The sequence below is a fragment of the Phaethon aethereus genome (genome assembly GCF_964289735.1).
Source record: "Phaethon aethereus genome assembly, chromosome: Z".
Lineage (NCBI taxonomy): Eukaryota > Metazoa > Chordata > Aves > Phaethontiformes > Phaethontidae > Phaethon > Phaethon aethereus.
Genome location: NC_138577.1, coordinates 11,058,376 through 11,073,128, shown reverse-complemented (window position 1 = coordinate 11,073,128; position 14,753 = coordinate 11,058,376). Strand labels below are relative to the sequence as shown.

The 14,753-nt window shown below is 53.0% G+C and overlaps 1 protein-coding gene across 1 annotated transcript; it reads left to right on the top strand.

Annotated features, from left to right (window-relative positions):
- Positions 1-8,800: 8,800 nt before the first annotated feature.
- On the top strand, positions 8,801-13,024 carry SPMIP6 (sperm microtubule inner protein 6; the record flags this gene model as incomplete). The annotated part of the gene is made up of 6 exons (XM_082013734.1): positions 8,801-8,938; positions 10,110-10,254; positions 10,774-10,981; positions 11,111-11,389; positions 11,598-11,687; positions 12,919-13,024. The coding sequence occupies 6 exons, from the start codon at positions 8,801-8,803 to the stop codon at positions 13,022-13,024; spliced, it is 966 nt and encodes a 321-aa protein (XP_081869860.1).
- Between the last annotated feature and the right edge of the window lie 1,729 nt (positions 13,025-14,753).

Genomic DNA, 14,753 nt, shown 5'->3' with positions numbered 1-14,753 from the left:
TATTTCCAAAATGTTTCTAAAGGAGAACAAAGCATCAGGTCTCCAGGTCTTTGCTTCTTCCTTCATGGGGCTGCTTTCCTCTCCAGTGCTAGCTCAGATTGAGGTTAGCAAGTTGTCTGGAGGTGGGGGAAGAACTCTAACAGTGCTGTGTAGAGAGAAAAGATAAAAGGGAAAAAACCATTCCTTAAGGAGTCTTTTTTTTTTAAATGGGGAATGTAATCAAAGCCTAACAGAAACACCATGGTCAAACCACATCCTAGAGGACATGGCAAAATCTCTTTACATCTTTTGTCTTTTAAAGAGGGACTTTGCAGTTCGGCATTGATACCATGCAACATCTTTATCGCATTTGTCCTCCTGGGTCAGTCTGTGTGCCTTCCAGCCAGGCTGCACATGCTCAGCCTTTCCCACAGCGCTCAGTCAGGAGCTTGGAGCATTTCAGTGTGCAAGCTAGAGCAACAAGGCATCTTTTTACATGGGTCAGCCATGGAGGACTGCAGGTCCCGCGGGTCTCTGTCATGCTGCCATCATATTCAATCTAAGACAGAATGAGGCTTGCTGACACTATCTCCCAGGGTTAATGCTTCCCCTCTGAAGGACAATCCTCCCCTGATAACCACTGCCCCGTGGCAGAATGACCAAGTCCTTTTACTGCCCCTGTTGCTGGTTTTTGGCTGCCATGTGCCCTGATGCATTCCTCGACCCTGCACCTGCCCTCAGCCTTTTGCATTGTGTGACGTGCATCTGCTTCTAGCACATCCCTTTAGGGAGGGAGGGAGATGAATCTAAATGTTACACTCGGAGCTTCCTCCAAATAGAGACAGAAGCACAAGACAAGTGTTTTTCCCTGCCCACAGAAGGAGTTGGTTGCACAAATAGCTGTTTTGGCATGACAGTACAGGACCATAAAATGGCAATTTTTTGGCTTCTCCTCTCTATGCTTTGTGTTCATATATTTTATTAGGGGAATAAAGTAGAAAGGGTGGGGAAAAGTAGTTACCTGTATAGGGTCATTATCAGGAAGGCTGAATGGATTAAGGCAATGCATATGTGGCTATCATAGAAAATTGAACACTAGCCCTTCTGAATCGCAGCCGCTGAAGCAGGTTATGACTGTGTGGCATGTTTGTTTGGTAATCATGGAATATGGCGGACAGCCCATCAGTATGTACTAACTGCAGATTGGGCTGGCTTCCCCTGTCTGGTCTCATGTTCAGACCTTTGCTTCATCCAGAGGGTTTCTTGTGCCCTCGTTGGAGGTTACTCTGTAGTGACTTCCCAGGAAGGTGTATAGGTACATGGCCATTCTGGCACTTCTGTCTTTAGGCTAGTCTCTGCCATCATGGCTTGGAGAAGGCAAAAGCAAAGAGCATGGACCCTGACTCTCTGTCGCAGCATTATAAAGTCCTAAAATCTGCAGAGCTGCCGGGTACCCTCCTAAATGCAGATTGCATGCAAGAAAGCAAATTGGTCCTTGTTCCAGTCTTTGCACCAAACCAGATGGTCTTCTCAGGCCCCATTTTCAGTCCAAAGTTATACAGAACACCAAGGGGAGAGCACCATGGAGTATGAAAAGGTGCATCACTGTCCATCTAAATTACCATGCAAATAGGATTTAAGGATATTGATGCTGGTGCCTTCACAAAGGAATTTGCATTTGATACCTCCTAAAGCAAGACTGGCTTTTTGTTAGGATTTTATGTCATTTCAGTCACAAAGTTACCTGAGTTTAAGCAAGTCGTTTCCTTTTATCAGATGTTAATTTTGCCCTTCAATGTGAGCTGGTTTTGAACTCCAGGGTCTCAGCACTGAACTCTGTCTCTCCACTCTGCAAATTACCTATTTCCAGATGTTGGTGTGAGGAGGAACATCCTCCTAGTGTTGAGGAAGGTCTTTAAATAGCACCGTCTAGTCTGCTTTTTCCTGTCCTTGTAAATAAACTTTGGCTGAAAGGAGGCTGATGTCCGGGCAGCCATCCCAAAGGCTCATTTGATGTCTTATCAGACATATCTTGAAGCCCACCCTTGGAAGAGCTACTGGATCATACCTGACATTGCTGCATGTCTACCCCCAACACATACGCTTGGCCATTGGCTCTGCTATACTGTTCTGGCTGTCTTGCCTGTAGATGACTTGCAGCTGCAAAAGCAGACAACCAAGCCTGCTGCTCAGACTTTGAAAAGGACTTCAGGATGCTCCCCCATGGACAGGGTAGACTCAGCTGCTTCTGGTTTGTCTCTCCAGCTTTTTCCAAAAGGAGGCACCCGCTCTGCTCAGCTGTGTGCTGACTGACATACTGGTCTGCGATCCTGAGCAGAATCCTTTTCTCTCCATGCAGAGTGTGTCCTCAGGCTTGCCTGCAAGCTGTGCAACAGCATGCAGGAGGCTTGAAAGCACAGTGCCCTGTATGTGACTCAACAGAAACATGAAGATGCTTTTGAAGAAAGGAAGGACCCAGCTGGGCACCAGGTGGAACAACAGGAAAAGGAAAACAAGCAATAACTAGAAAGGTTGCCAAGTGCTCTCTTGGCCTAGGGCAGATGCCAGTTGTCCGAGTTAATCTATCTCAGTGCAGTGCTGATACCAGCAGGGAGCAAAGCTTGCTTTCAGATGCATGCACCAGAAACACCATGTCCTTGAGCTGGCACCGCAGCCAGATACTACTGTGGACAGTCTGCTGGTTTCTTAGACCACAGAAATGAGATCTCGGGTCCCTTGCTGCTGTTGGCACATGGTACACATTTGCTCTAACCTTAGGCAAGTCACATCCCCTCATGACGTCCGTTCCTTTCCCCAGCACAGGGGAGAAATCTGCTTTCCCAGGATGCTACCAACACCCTGCATGGACGTTGCCAAGTGTGTGACAGGCACCATCGATAGGATAGCTCTGCAAGCAAGATGCAAAAAGCATACTATAGAAATTGTATGTCTATTTTCAAAGTACTACTCCGCTTTCCCTCTGTTTACCAGCTTCTGACGTTGCTTGCATATGCCAGAAGGCTGCAGGGTGGAGGTTACTAGAGGGATGAAACAGCTTTGGGGGAAGATGTTTGGTAAGGATGTGTTTCCCAATTATTTGGCAGCTGGCTCTCACACATCTGCTTTCTCAATTTGCATGCTGCCACAGGGAACACGTAAGAAGATTTGGTGGTCCAACAGCACCATCCCCTGATAGGAGAATGAAGGAACTTAGAAGTGCAACTGGGATACCAAGTTGCTGATGCAAGTTTGTGCTGATGGGAGGGAAGAGAGCACTGAAGGGATCATTCAGGATATTCCCACAGCAGTTTCATGCTCTTACTTTTAGCATCCATGTTATCATCTGAGGGTATCAACTGGCAGTTTTGCCTGGGCTCTTCCTTTACTTTTCCATTCTCCCTTCAAGCTCACATGGGGTATGGCCACTGTTACCTAGAATGAAGTAGGCTTTGTTACCTGGCTGCTGCTTGGCTCAGACAGATTCAAAAGAAACATCTGCATAGATGGGCAGTGCCTGAGGGCAAGCTGGGCTGGGTTGAGCCTAAGGGCAAGGCGTGGGAAGGTCTTTGTTTTAAGGTGCATTTCACCTCTGGGAGAATATTACATCCTTATAACTTCCTTTCAAGGCTTTCCTGTGAGAGGAATTGCTCCAAACCTTGAAACACATCTCATCAGAGAAACCCACCTCTGTTACAGAGCCACACAAGCCCTGACGCGGAAGGGCCAGTAATTTAGCATAGAGGTTCTGACCCCAGATTACCTGCAGAAGATTAATGCAGGTTTCTCACGGGGGTTGGCATCCATATTTTAACTTACTGTATTATGCAGTTGAGCTGCTGCATTGCTTCTAAAAACTTATAGCTACATCCCCTCCTTTGCCCCCCTTGACATTGATGGCAATACCAGGATCACAGCAGCTAAATGCTGCCCGGCTGAGCACTGCTTTGACAGCTTGCTGGGGAGGCAAAGTTGGGGACTAATTGATACGACATGGAGCAGAGCACCATGGCCCATGCAACCATGCAGCGAGCCATGTCACGGAGCAGCACAGACACTGGCAGGACAGGTTGCAGCTTTCCCTGGTGCCTGTGGAGAGCAGCTCATCCCACTGCTTCCCAGTTTCATTTGCCACTGGTGGTGGCTTTGAGCCTTTCTCATTCTCTAAAAAGCTGCTCCAGCAAAAGATGGATTTGTTCGTGGACGGAGCCTGCCTTGCTGTTTGTGCGTGGCCTGTGGAGCCATTTCCATAGTAACAAATGGTGATACAGGGGGTGGGATTGCATCAGGGAGTGGAAGGTACAACAAAAGCCTCATTAAAATGTAATGGTCTCAGACATGTCACTGGAAACCAGCGCAGTAGGCACCAGGAAATTAAAAGGCCACCAAAAGGCCATGCTGAGATAAGTCCCGTTACCTGCCGAGATGTTTACCTTCCCAGAGCAGCATTTCTCCCCTAGTTGCCCATCCAGCTGCCCCAGGTGAGCTCACCAGGAAGCACTGCTCTCCACCCAGGCTGCCCTCTTGCTTCTGCACTCCAAAAAAGCTGCGATTCGATTTGTTACCCACCTTCCTCGAGCCTGCATGATTTGGGAGATGCAAATTTTGTTGGGAGATGTAATAGAGACACATGGAGTGAGCTGGAAAACTTAGACAAGGCTCTCTTCACAGCAGCCCTTCTGGTTTTTATCACCTTCGCCTCCACCCCCAGTTCACAGATTTCTTTGCTCAGTAAAGCTGCGGTAGCAGCTGTGTTCAACTTGTAGCTGCCTGTCCTGAGACAAACCCTAGGCAAATGTCAGACCAGTGGGAGATCCAACCAACATGATGGTGGGTGACCCAGAGAGCCATCTGGGATTTCTCTTCACCTGCCTGAAGGCTGTGGGGCTGAGGGTTCACCAGGCTAGTGTGAAACCTTGGTGTGATCCACCAGGCCGAGTCAGCTGCCTTCACCCTCCTGGTCTCAGTGCTGCGAAGGTCTGGGACCCAAGTGCCAGGTCCCAAGCCTGCCAATCCACGTGCTCCTCATGCACTGTAGTTCTGAAGGGAGAAGAACTCTTGCAGAGGATGAAGTCTTTGCAGGGAAGAAAATTCAGAAAGGGTTGGGTTTTTTCCACTCCTTTTTGCACATTTTTAACCATTTTTATTCCTTCCACAGAGGTTGTTGAACCTTCAATTTAATAAAGGAAATGAGCCACCATTAAATAGCTTTCTGAAGGGTCTGAAAGCAGGTGCTGCTTGCGTGTGGTCTGTACCCAACATGCGACTTCCAGACCTCGTTGTACATCCTGTAGCTGAGACACCCCGTGCGCTGTGTGGGGAGCAGGGTGGGAGAGTCAGCACTAGCCATCATGCCAAACAGCCATGGCTTCCCAGAATGAAGAATCAGACCAGGAAGTGGGGGAGGGAGCAGCAATGGTAGAAGGATAGCTAGTTGTCACAGGTAGTCTGCCGTATCCGTGTCCAGTGGTTAGTCCTAGAATTGCAAGCCTTGTTATATTGCATATGTCCTCCTTTCACTCCTCTTTTCCCAAAGCAGCCACCGCCTTTCCTGCCCACCGCCCCATGCACTAGTGATGAGCATCAGAGGCAGTTGCACCAAAGTGACTCTCAGCCCAGTTCTGCACCCCCCTCTCCCACCCCAGCCCAAGGCAGCCCAGACTTGGCCATCACAAGTCTAGTAGCTCCGCTTGGGTTTCTTTCCTCGTGTACCATAGCTTCCTCCGCACAGACCCCAGCAGGGCAGTACAGGAGGCTGACTGTGTCCCAAGAAGCTTCTTTGCCCCCTGGAAGCACCTTGCAGACATGCACCTTACTGGGAATGTACTGGGTCGATGCTGGTGAGATCTGGCACTGCTGATCTTGCGTAGGTGGCGGCTGTTGGGGATCCACCAGGGGGAGACTGTTAGAAAGTGGCTACTGTCCCTTTTCTTTTCTTTCTTGAGGGAGAGGGGGGATTTTTTTGGCATTATGATTATTGTCCACCTTCCAGTGGCCAAGTTCTGGGCTGCATTAATAATTGAGGTTCATTGGCTGTCCAGGCAGGTATGGAGCTTCACACTAACCTTAATAGCAAATGTGGTTGTATCCAGAGCCTGGGTACAGGCTGGGTTTCTCCCATGCTGGCAAAGTGTTTTCAGCAGGCTCCAGATAGACATTTCTGGCAGACGGGAAAACAGCACTCCTCCAAATCCGGATCAAATCTGCACTTCCATTTCGTGTCCTCAGCTTGGAAAAAAACTCAACCCAGGCAAATGCTTCCCATGTTTCCTTTCCCTATGTGGTGCCTGGCGCCCCAAGGGAGGGGGTGGTGAGAGGCATTTCAGGATCACCAAAAGCAAGATCCTTTTTGGATGTATTTAATGGAAATAGCTTTCAGGAGGAGAGACCTCCCGACCTTTGTGTTAATCTCAAGAGCAGGAGATGAGTTTCTGGCTGTCCATGCATATAGTGAAACATAGCTGAAACAGCCAAATGCAAAGTAGAGTTAAATGTAGGGTTTGACCTGAATAACCTTTTAATTAGGAAGATAAATTTGTTGTAGCTTGACCTTAGTCCATGTTAGGAACCTGCTAATCATTTGACATGCAGAGTGTATTAATGCTGCACTTAACTTGGCCATTGGTTTTATTACCTGGTTTGGGGAGTTTTTTCCACTCCTGAAGCATCAATCTGCATCTTGTATGGGTTTTCTTTTCTTTCTTTTTTTCCCATTCAGAACATGTAGCACACTGTTGTACTTCTGTTCCCGTCTGCATAGAGTATTGCCTTAAACAGATCAGTTTTGTTGTGGTTTGTTTTGGGTTTTCTTTTTTCTACCATCAGTTTTATGCATTAATTTATTTAAAAATGTGGGTGTTTTGTTTTGTTTTGTTTTGTTTTGTTTTGTTTTTTTCAAAAACATTAAACATGTATAATATTTTTTTTAACATTTCCAATGCAGTATTTATCATTGTTACTGGTTGTGTGTAGTGTAACAGAATTAATGATATTAAAAAGCATACATATGAAAACCAGCTGCCAGCCTTTCTCATTGGAGTGAGCTGGGGTAAGAGGGTATGAACTGCACCATCTTCTCTGAGCCCCCAGCAATCACGGATACTGAAATTAGGGGGTGCAAGCCTTCATGCCATGGCCAATGCCAGCCTGCTTAGGCGCAGTACAAGTGGCTGGTGTGGAGCTGTGCCGTATAGTAAAGGTAAACCTGCCGGGGCCAGCCAGCATGCAAATCATGCAAATCCCCCAGCCAGCATTTCGGAAACTCTTCTCCCCAAGGCAGTGGCAGGCTGCGCAGACTGGACCCAGCCCCTGCCTCTGGGCTGCAACAGAAGCAGGAAGAAGTGCTGCATCTGTACGACACTGATGGGTTGAAACAACTTTTTCTCCAACATTGCAGCCATTTCTGCCCCTCGAAGCTGTTGGCACAAGAGCTGAGCACTGATTTTAAAGAAGTCCGATGCTAGCAGCTGAAACCCCCAGGACCGCTGGGGATGGGACAGCTGTGAGAGAGCCAATTGCTCATGCTGGCAGCCAGTCTGGTGCGGGATTAGTGTCCCCCCCACTGAGAGGCCAGACTCCACCTCTGTGCAGAGCTGTGCTCTCCAGATCTGTGCCCTGGGGTGCTCCAAGGCCACGGAGCGGGGGTGGGGGTAGGCACCCCAGTGTCCACCCTCCCTCCCAGCCTCCCAGTGGCTCCCAGGAGGGTACAGGGCTGATGGGGAGCCTAAGCCTGGCTCAACAGAGACCAGCAGGGTGTGAAAATCAATGGCAGCTGTTCATTTCCTCTCTAACGGCGCATGAATCACATTTGCCTGGAGGCATTTGGGTGCCCCAGGCTTCCCAGCCCCACAGTCATCTGTAGCAGAACAGAGCTCTGCAGCCCTTTGGGGGGTGCGTTGGCATCCACCCTGTCAAAATGGACATGAGGTCTTCACCAGTTGTCTCCAAAAACATGGCAGCAGAGGGGCCGGAGCCAGGAGCAGAGCAGGGCTCTGGGTTGGCACTGCATGACAAGCCGGGCCAGAGCGGGGTTTCTGCAGGGGCAGGGATTTCTGCTTGACTCCCCAGCTCAGGGAAAAGAAAACCCAGGTCATGCAAATCCCTCCCTGGCATAACCCGTCTGCTGCTCTGCACTGAGATGGGTGAGGATCGCTCACTCCGACTGCAGAGCCCATCACTCAGGACAGCAGAGCAAACAAGCCACACAGGATCACCTAAATCCAGCTTTTTAATTCAAAAGGGAAGACAGAGCAGGCAATATTTCCACTGGCTACACCAGCAGGCTGGGACCGCGGTGCCCAGTGCTGTGCCCTGGGCACTGGCTGCACTGGTGTAGTGCTGTGTGCACACAGCTGGGCTACTGCAGGATTTCCAAAGAAAATATGGGAGAGAAGGGCTGGAAAACTGGAAAAGCTGCAATCACTGCTCCTGCACTTCCCAAAATCAAATTTTCTTGACTAGAACCAGCTGAAACTGTTTCCTACCATTGTTAATTGCCTGCAGGAGGGGAGGGAGCCTGGAGCCAGGACAAAGCCAGGAGGGTGCAGCCGGTCGATGGACGCAGGCAGCAATTGCTGTGCCCTGGGCTAGAACGAGAGCGTTGCTATGGGATCTACAGAAAAGCACCAAATCCCCCTACCCCCACACTATGACATCACTGATGACATAAGCAGCACCCTGGGCTGGCAAAGCAGTGCCATCAGTCCCGTTTCCTTTCCTGCATGGGCTGCAAGTCCCCAGGCCCACGCAGTGCTGCTCATCCAGTGGGGCATCCCTGGGACCCTCTGGGACTCCAAGCACTCCCATCCCTGCAGGCTGCTGTACCATGTTCCTCTTCTCCAAAAAACACAAGGCCCCCATCAGCACTTACACTGACTCCTACCGCCCGCCATGCTCTGTCAAAAAGACCATCCAAGACCAGGGTCCCCAGCAGGTCTGGAAAGAAAACAAGTTTGTGACACAGGTAAATGCTGTGGGAGGAGGAAACCTCAGGGCTTCTACCCCTACCCATCTGCGGATTCTGGGTGCCGGGCAGGGGGGTGGCACGGCCACTCACGGAGTGCCTCACTGCATGTGTGTAGGGCTGGGGGCTCATGCTACCTGGTTAGGAAAGTGTCTGACACCCCACGGCCTCTGCTCACTGGCTTCTTGTCCCGTGGAACTGCACTCCACAGTGGCTTTGGGCTCTCAGGACTGGCGGTCACCAGCACAAGCTCTCACAAGTCAGCCCCGTCCATCAGTAGGTTTCAGAGTGCTCAGGGGGCACAGTCTGCTGAGGAAGGGGAAACTGAGGCAGTGGCAGGGCTCAGCCCAGGGCTGCTGTGTGACACAGTGACAATGGGGGGGTCAAATCGGGTGGCTCTGAGGGCTGATCCAACACATGCCCCAGGCTCATCTCAGTTCTGACTGGGGGCCGTTCCATGCAAGGGAGACCGTGTGAAGGGCGGGGGGGAGAGCTGAGCCCCGAAAAACCCCTCCCAGGCCTGGGCCTGGAGGAGGAGGGATCCCTGAGCCGTGGCCTCACTGCGGGAGGGGCCTGTGAGACATGCAGCTTTCCCCACACGGGCTAACAACCATGCAGGCTCCGCTGCAAAGCACGCTGCGAACTGGCTCATCTCTTGCAGCCTCATTAGCATGTGCTAATGAGGGAGCCGGCAGAAGGCATGGAGACGGATGTCACCACTGTGCACAACAGAAATGGCTCATGCAACCAGGGCACCCAACTGCTCCACAAGACCCCAGCACGCCTGGGCTTTGCCAGCTGTAGGACACTGGTTTGGTCCTGTAACTCCCTTCCCAACCTCTGCTGACTCCATACCTGGCAGTCCCAGTGCACCCACCCCATCTCCCACTCTGTAAAGCGCCCAGATGCCCATGGACACCCTGGGTGCAGGGGGAGAGGAGCCAGTGATGCCCAGCCATCCTCCGTCCCCCCATTTCAGGTAGGCGGGAAGCTTGTGGGGAGACCACGGTGCTGCTGCTCACTGCAAAGGGAGGCTTGGTGCTTGGGTCTCCACCTGTGGCTCTGGCGTTAGACCCTGCCTGGCAATTGGCTCACCGTGTGCCCTGACGGCCACGAAGGCAGACGCTGCCGCGTGGCCTGGGTTTCTCTCCCCTCTCCCTGCTGTCTGTAGGGATTAACGATGCCCCCGGAGCAAAACCTGGAAAGCCAAGCTCAGCCCGAGCAGCTGATGAAGGCGGCAATGCAGGCGTACTACAGGAACACCATTGTCCCCACTGCCTACTGGCCTGAGAAGTGTTGGCTGGCCAGGTCTGAAGGTACGACCAAGGTCCCAGCTGTCACCCTGTGTCACACGGGGCACGTCCCCAATGGGTTGGGGGGCCGGCAGTGGCTCTGTTCATCTCCCCTGTTGCACCCTGTGTCCCTGCCACAGTGGTGAAGAGACCCTCCCTCAGCATCTGTGCTTGTGGCTTTGCCATGGCTGTCCACCCCTATCGCTGCACTGAGACCATCCCTGTCCCAGAGATGTCCTCAGCTCCCCAGGGTTCTCTCCCCCAGGGGCCCCTAAATACTCCCTGGTGGTAGGTGCTGCCTGGAGGACACCGTCTTGGCACCCCATAACCCCAGAGACCAAGGCTTCATGAGTGACCAAAGAGCTGAAAGTGGTGGGTGTCACCTCGATCACAGATCCTTAACAAGGACTCCAGGAGCAGCACCTCTGATATGCCCCCATGACATTGTGTTTCGGGGAGAGGATGAACAGTCGGGACTCTCCGGTTGTCCCCCCACATCCCCAGCACCACAGGACACCCCTGCCTGTCACTTTTGCGTTGCAGAGAAGTACAACCCAGCTTTTGTCAACGAGGACAAATACATCACCTGGAGAACAGGTCCCTACAACAGCACAGCCTGGAATAAGCACTCTTCTTACCTTCCCATCCTGCCCAAGGTAGAGTCCAGTCCCCCTGGATCCCCCAAACTGGAGCCTCCTCAGGTGCCACCAGCACCTCAGGGTCTGCAGCAAAAGGGTGGCAATCCTGCAAGGTCTGCCCTCATTCCTTGCAGGAGACAACGATGCAGACCTTCCTGCACAGCATACCAGTGCCGTACCACCCAAAACCCATCTGCCCCAATCAGTCTGGTAACTACCCTCACCCTGTCCCTGTACTCCAGCTGTAGCAGTGCCTGTGCCATGCCAGTGTCCATCCAGGTGACGGGCTGGCTGCTCCTCCTCGCCCTTACTCTCGCCATCCCTCTGCTTGCAGAGAGGGAGGTGGTTGTCAACATGCTGCACAGGCTGCCCGTGTACACCATGACAGGGAGGGGACTCTTCCAGGGCTACTACAGCCCCTGCTCTGGGCGCCACTACTGCCTGCGAGGGATGGACTACTACATTGATGGGGCCTCTGCCATCAGAGGACATCTCCACGCACTAGGAGAGAGGGCTGTAAGGTTGGGATGGCTTTGGTTGGGATGGGATGGGATGGGATGGGATGGGATGGGATGGGATGGGATGGGATGGGATGGGATGGGATGGGATGGGATGGGATGGGATGGGATGGGATGGGATGGGATGGGATGGGATAGGATGGGATGGGATGGACATGATCTCCCTTGTCCTCCGGGCCACTGCTCACCCTACCTCCTTCGTCTCTTGCAGGAGTATCCTGTGTTGCAATTACAGCCCCAGAGTGATGTTCTGTACATCTACACATCTCCGCCAGCCATCCTCCCTGTACAGGAGCTCTAGGTGCAGACAGGTTCAGTGATGGGAGCACTCCAACACAGTTGCCCTGGGGGAAAAGCCTATTATTTTTTCCTAACACCAGCCAGCCACTAGCTCTCCGTTCATTAGAGTTTTATGCAAAATTGCTCAGAGGGTTATTCTGGGCATGATGGTGCAGATTGCAGGCCCTGAGCGGTAGTGGGTCCCATCACGGTGCCCATGCAGGCAGCGATGCAGCTCTTGCACCTCCATCTTGCAAAGTGGACATGACCAGGGAGGGCAGGACACCGTTGTAGTGCTGGGCTGTGGAAAATGTTGTTGCTATCCATAGAGAAGCAGTTGTCAAATTTACTCCCAGGACAGGTGTTTCTATGTCTGGTCTCATCCAGCAGTCCTTGGGACTGTACAGCACCTGAAATCTTCCTGGCATCCCTGAGCCCAGCTGCGTGTAGCTGAGCTTCTCCCACATTTTGGGGCCACATCAGTGTTTCTTGTGTTGCTCTTGTATTTTCTGTTGTCATTGTTTGCTCTTCTTATCCAAGAACCTAGTCACACTGTTCATTATGCAGTAATCAGCCATGTCCTTCACCCACTGCGGGTCCAGCAGCACCTTTTAATCCCCACATGTTTACCTTTAGGATGTCTCCATTGCTAAGGCAGCTTTATTCAGCCCTGGGGAAGCAGCGAGGGGGAAGCAGCAAGGGGACAGCAGTGACTGTTCAACCAGCTTAGTCATCACTCTGCTACTGCATCGACCCCCCAGGGGCCAAAACTAAGCATGAGGCTTTGCAGAAAATGTGTGATTGGCTTTAAATTCCTGAGCCCAGAAACTAAAATCAAACAGCAACGAGAACAGGGAACACTGGGTTCCCCATAGATGTCCCTATGCCCGAGCCTTGGCGAGGTGTTTCTCAAAGTCTTCTCCACTGAGAAACAGATAGATTTTCCTGGACTGGCATGAATCTGGGAATGAAGGTTTTAGGAAAACGACTGTGCAAGGGAGAGTGGGTGTGTGCAGGGTGGGAGACCCACTGGAATCAGATCACTGACATGGCAGTGCCAGGGAGCTTCAGCTCTTCTGCCCAGACTTCACTTTGGCCTCAGCACCCAAAGATACACACTAAAGTGGGTGGAGGCAGCTGCATGTCTACTGCTCACCCCTAAGCAATGCTGGCAGCCAGAAGCAGGTTTTCTGCTCTTCTTCCTCACCAGAGTTTTCTCCTCCCATGGTTGATAACTTTATCTGCTCTCCTAGATGGGACACAAGCCACTTCAAGATGACAGGAGGAGTTCAGCGAGGCAGCTACACCATCCACCCCGAGTTTACCTCAGAGGCTTACTCTGCCCCATGGTGCTGGTGAAGAGCAAAGACGGGATTTCATTAAACCTGGCTTGGGCAACCATTCCCCTCAGACCCTTTCCTGCAGGCTGGGGAAGTCCCCAGGGAGGGGCAATAAACTTTAGTGACTGCTGGCTTGGTGGGCCCCTTAACAGCTCTCAGGGGCTGGTACTCTGCCACATCCACAAGCTGGAGACCAAGAAAGCACGCAAGGAAAAGCTCTCTGAGCGTAGTAACACAGCCAGAAATAGAAGCAGTCTTTGATACCCGTGTTTGTCAGCTTCATGCTGGGCTGCTTAGGACGTGCTTGCTTTTGCCAAGTTTTCCAGGAAGAGCTGCCATCCATCTGGGATACAGAGCATGGACACGGGCTAAATAAGGAGGGAGATTTGATTGCTGCACATAATTAATGAAGGCATGAAATCCCCTTCTCTGGCTGTGGTCTGGGAGCCCAGTGTCAGTGGGGAATACTGCCCGGGGCCTTCCATGTGTGCTGCAGATCATGAATCCACGGGGCTGCAGTCCCCACGGGAGGGATGCTCCAGCACAGAGCCATCGGGGTCTGCACGTGCCTGTGGAGCAGCACCGCTGTCACACCGTGCCCACACCAAGCAGCACCCGAACCCTGCTTAGGGCAGGGAAAACCCCATGAAAACCCCATCCTGGCCCAAAAGCATCCCGGCACAGCCCCACCAGTGCCGAACCCCAAGTCGTCCCGGCAAAACCCCAGGGGTCCCCCCAAGTGCCCGCGGGCATCCCCAGCGGTACCACCCCCCCGGTGCTGGCGCCGCCGGGGCGCGGCGGGGACCGAACTACATCTCCCGGCGGGGAGCGCCGCGGCGGGGCGGGCCGGGGGGGGCCGGGCCGGGGCCGGGGGGGCCGGGAGGGCCGGGCCGGGGCCGGGGCGGGGCGGCGGGGAGCACCCAACCCCGGAACCGCTGCGGGCCGCGGCCGCGCTGAGCCCCGCTGCCAATGCGGGCGGCCCCGGTGCGGGCAGCCCCGGTGCCCCCCGCCATGGCCCGGCGCCGCCGGTAAGTTTGCCAGGTGCCGGGACTGCCCTCCAGGGAAGAAAGCAGCAACCCCCGGGGCAGGTTTGGGGTGTGCATCCCCGGCATGGGGCGGGGGGGGAGGGTGACCGGGTGCGGGGCCGGAGGGAGGCAAGGGGGTGCCCCGTCCCGCAGACCCCAGGCTGTAGCCGGGCAGGCTCGGGTAGGCCGGCGGGGAGCCGGGTGTCTGTGCAAACCCGTGCCCAGACCGTGGGGTGCAAACCTTTCACACTCTGCTGTGTAGGGGCAGTGCAAGTTGTTCTTGTGACGGGTAGAAGAAGGCCCGGAGAAGATTAACTGAGCCCCGAGGGACATCCCCGGCTCCTCTTGCAAGGTGCAGCTTCCACTTCTGCTGCTAGACAGATGTTTGGCAGTGAAAACTTAAGCAGATGGGTTTACGCAGCGCATTGGGCAATGTACTGGCTTGGGTTTGGACTGGTTTCTGGGACAGCCCCGGTGCTGACAGGCAGCCAAAGCTGTTTTAAAAGCACAAATCCTTCTTCTTCTTCTCCCTCTCCCTCTTGGGATGCTTGCAATGCCCAAAGGGCAGGTGCTGAGCACAGCAGACACCTGCAGCCCAGTGGGGAATGAGGGGTGGGGAGTTGTGTCTGCATAGCTGGATCTGCACATCGAAGAGCTGCCAGGCAGCACTTTAAGGGATTGATGATTGCATTTGGCCCAAAGTTGTCCAGCATCACTGGCTGT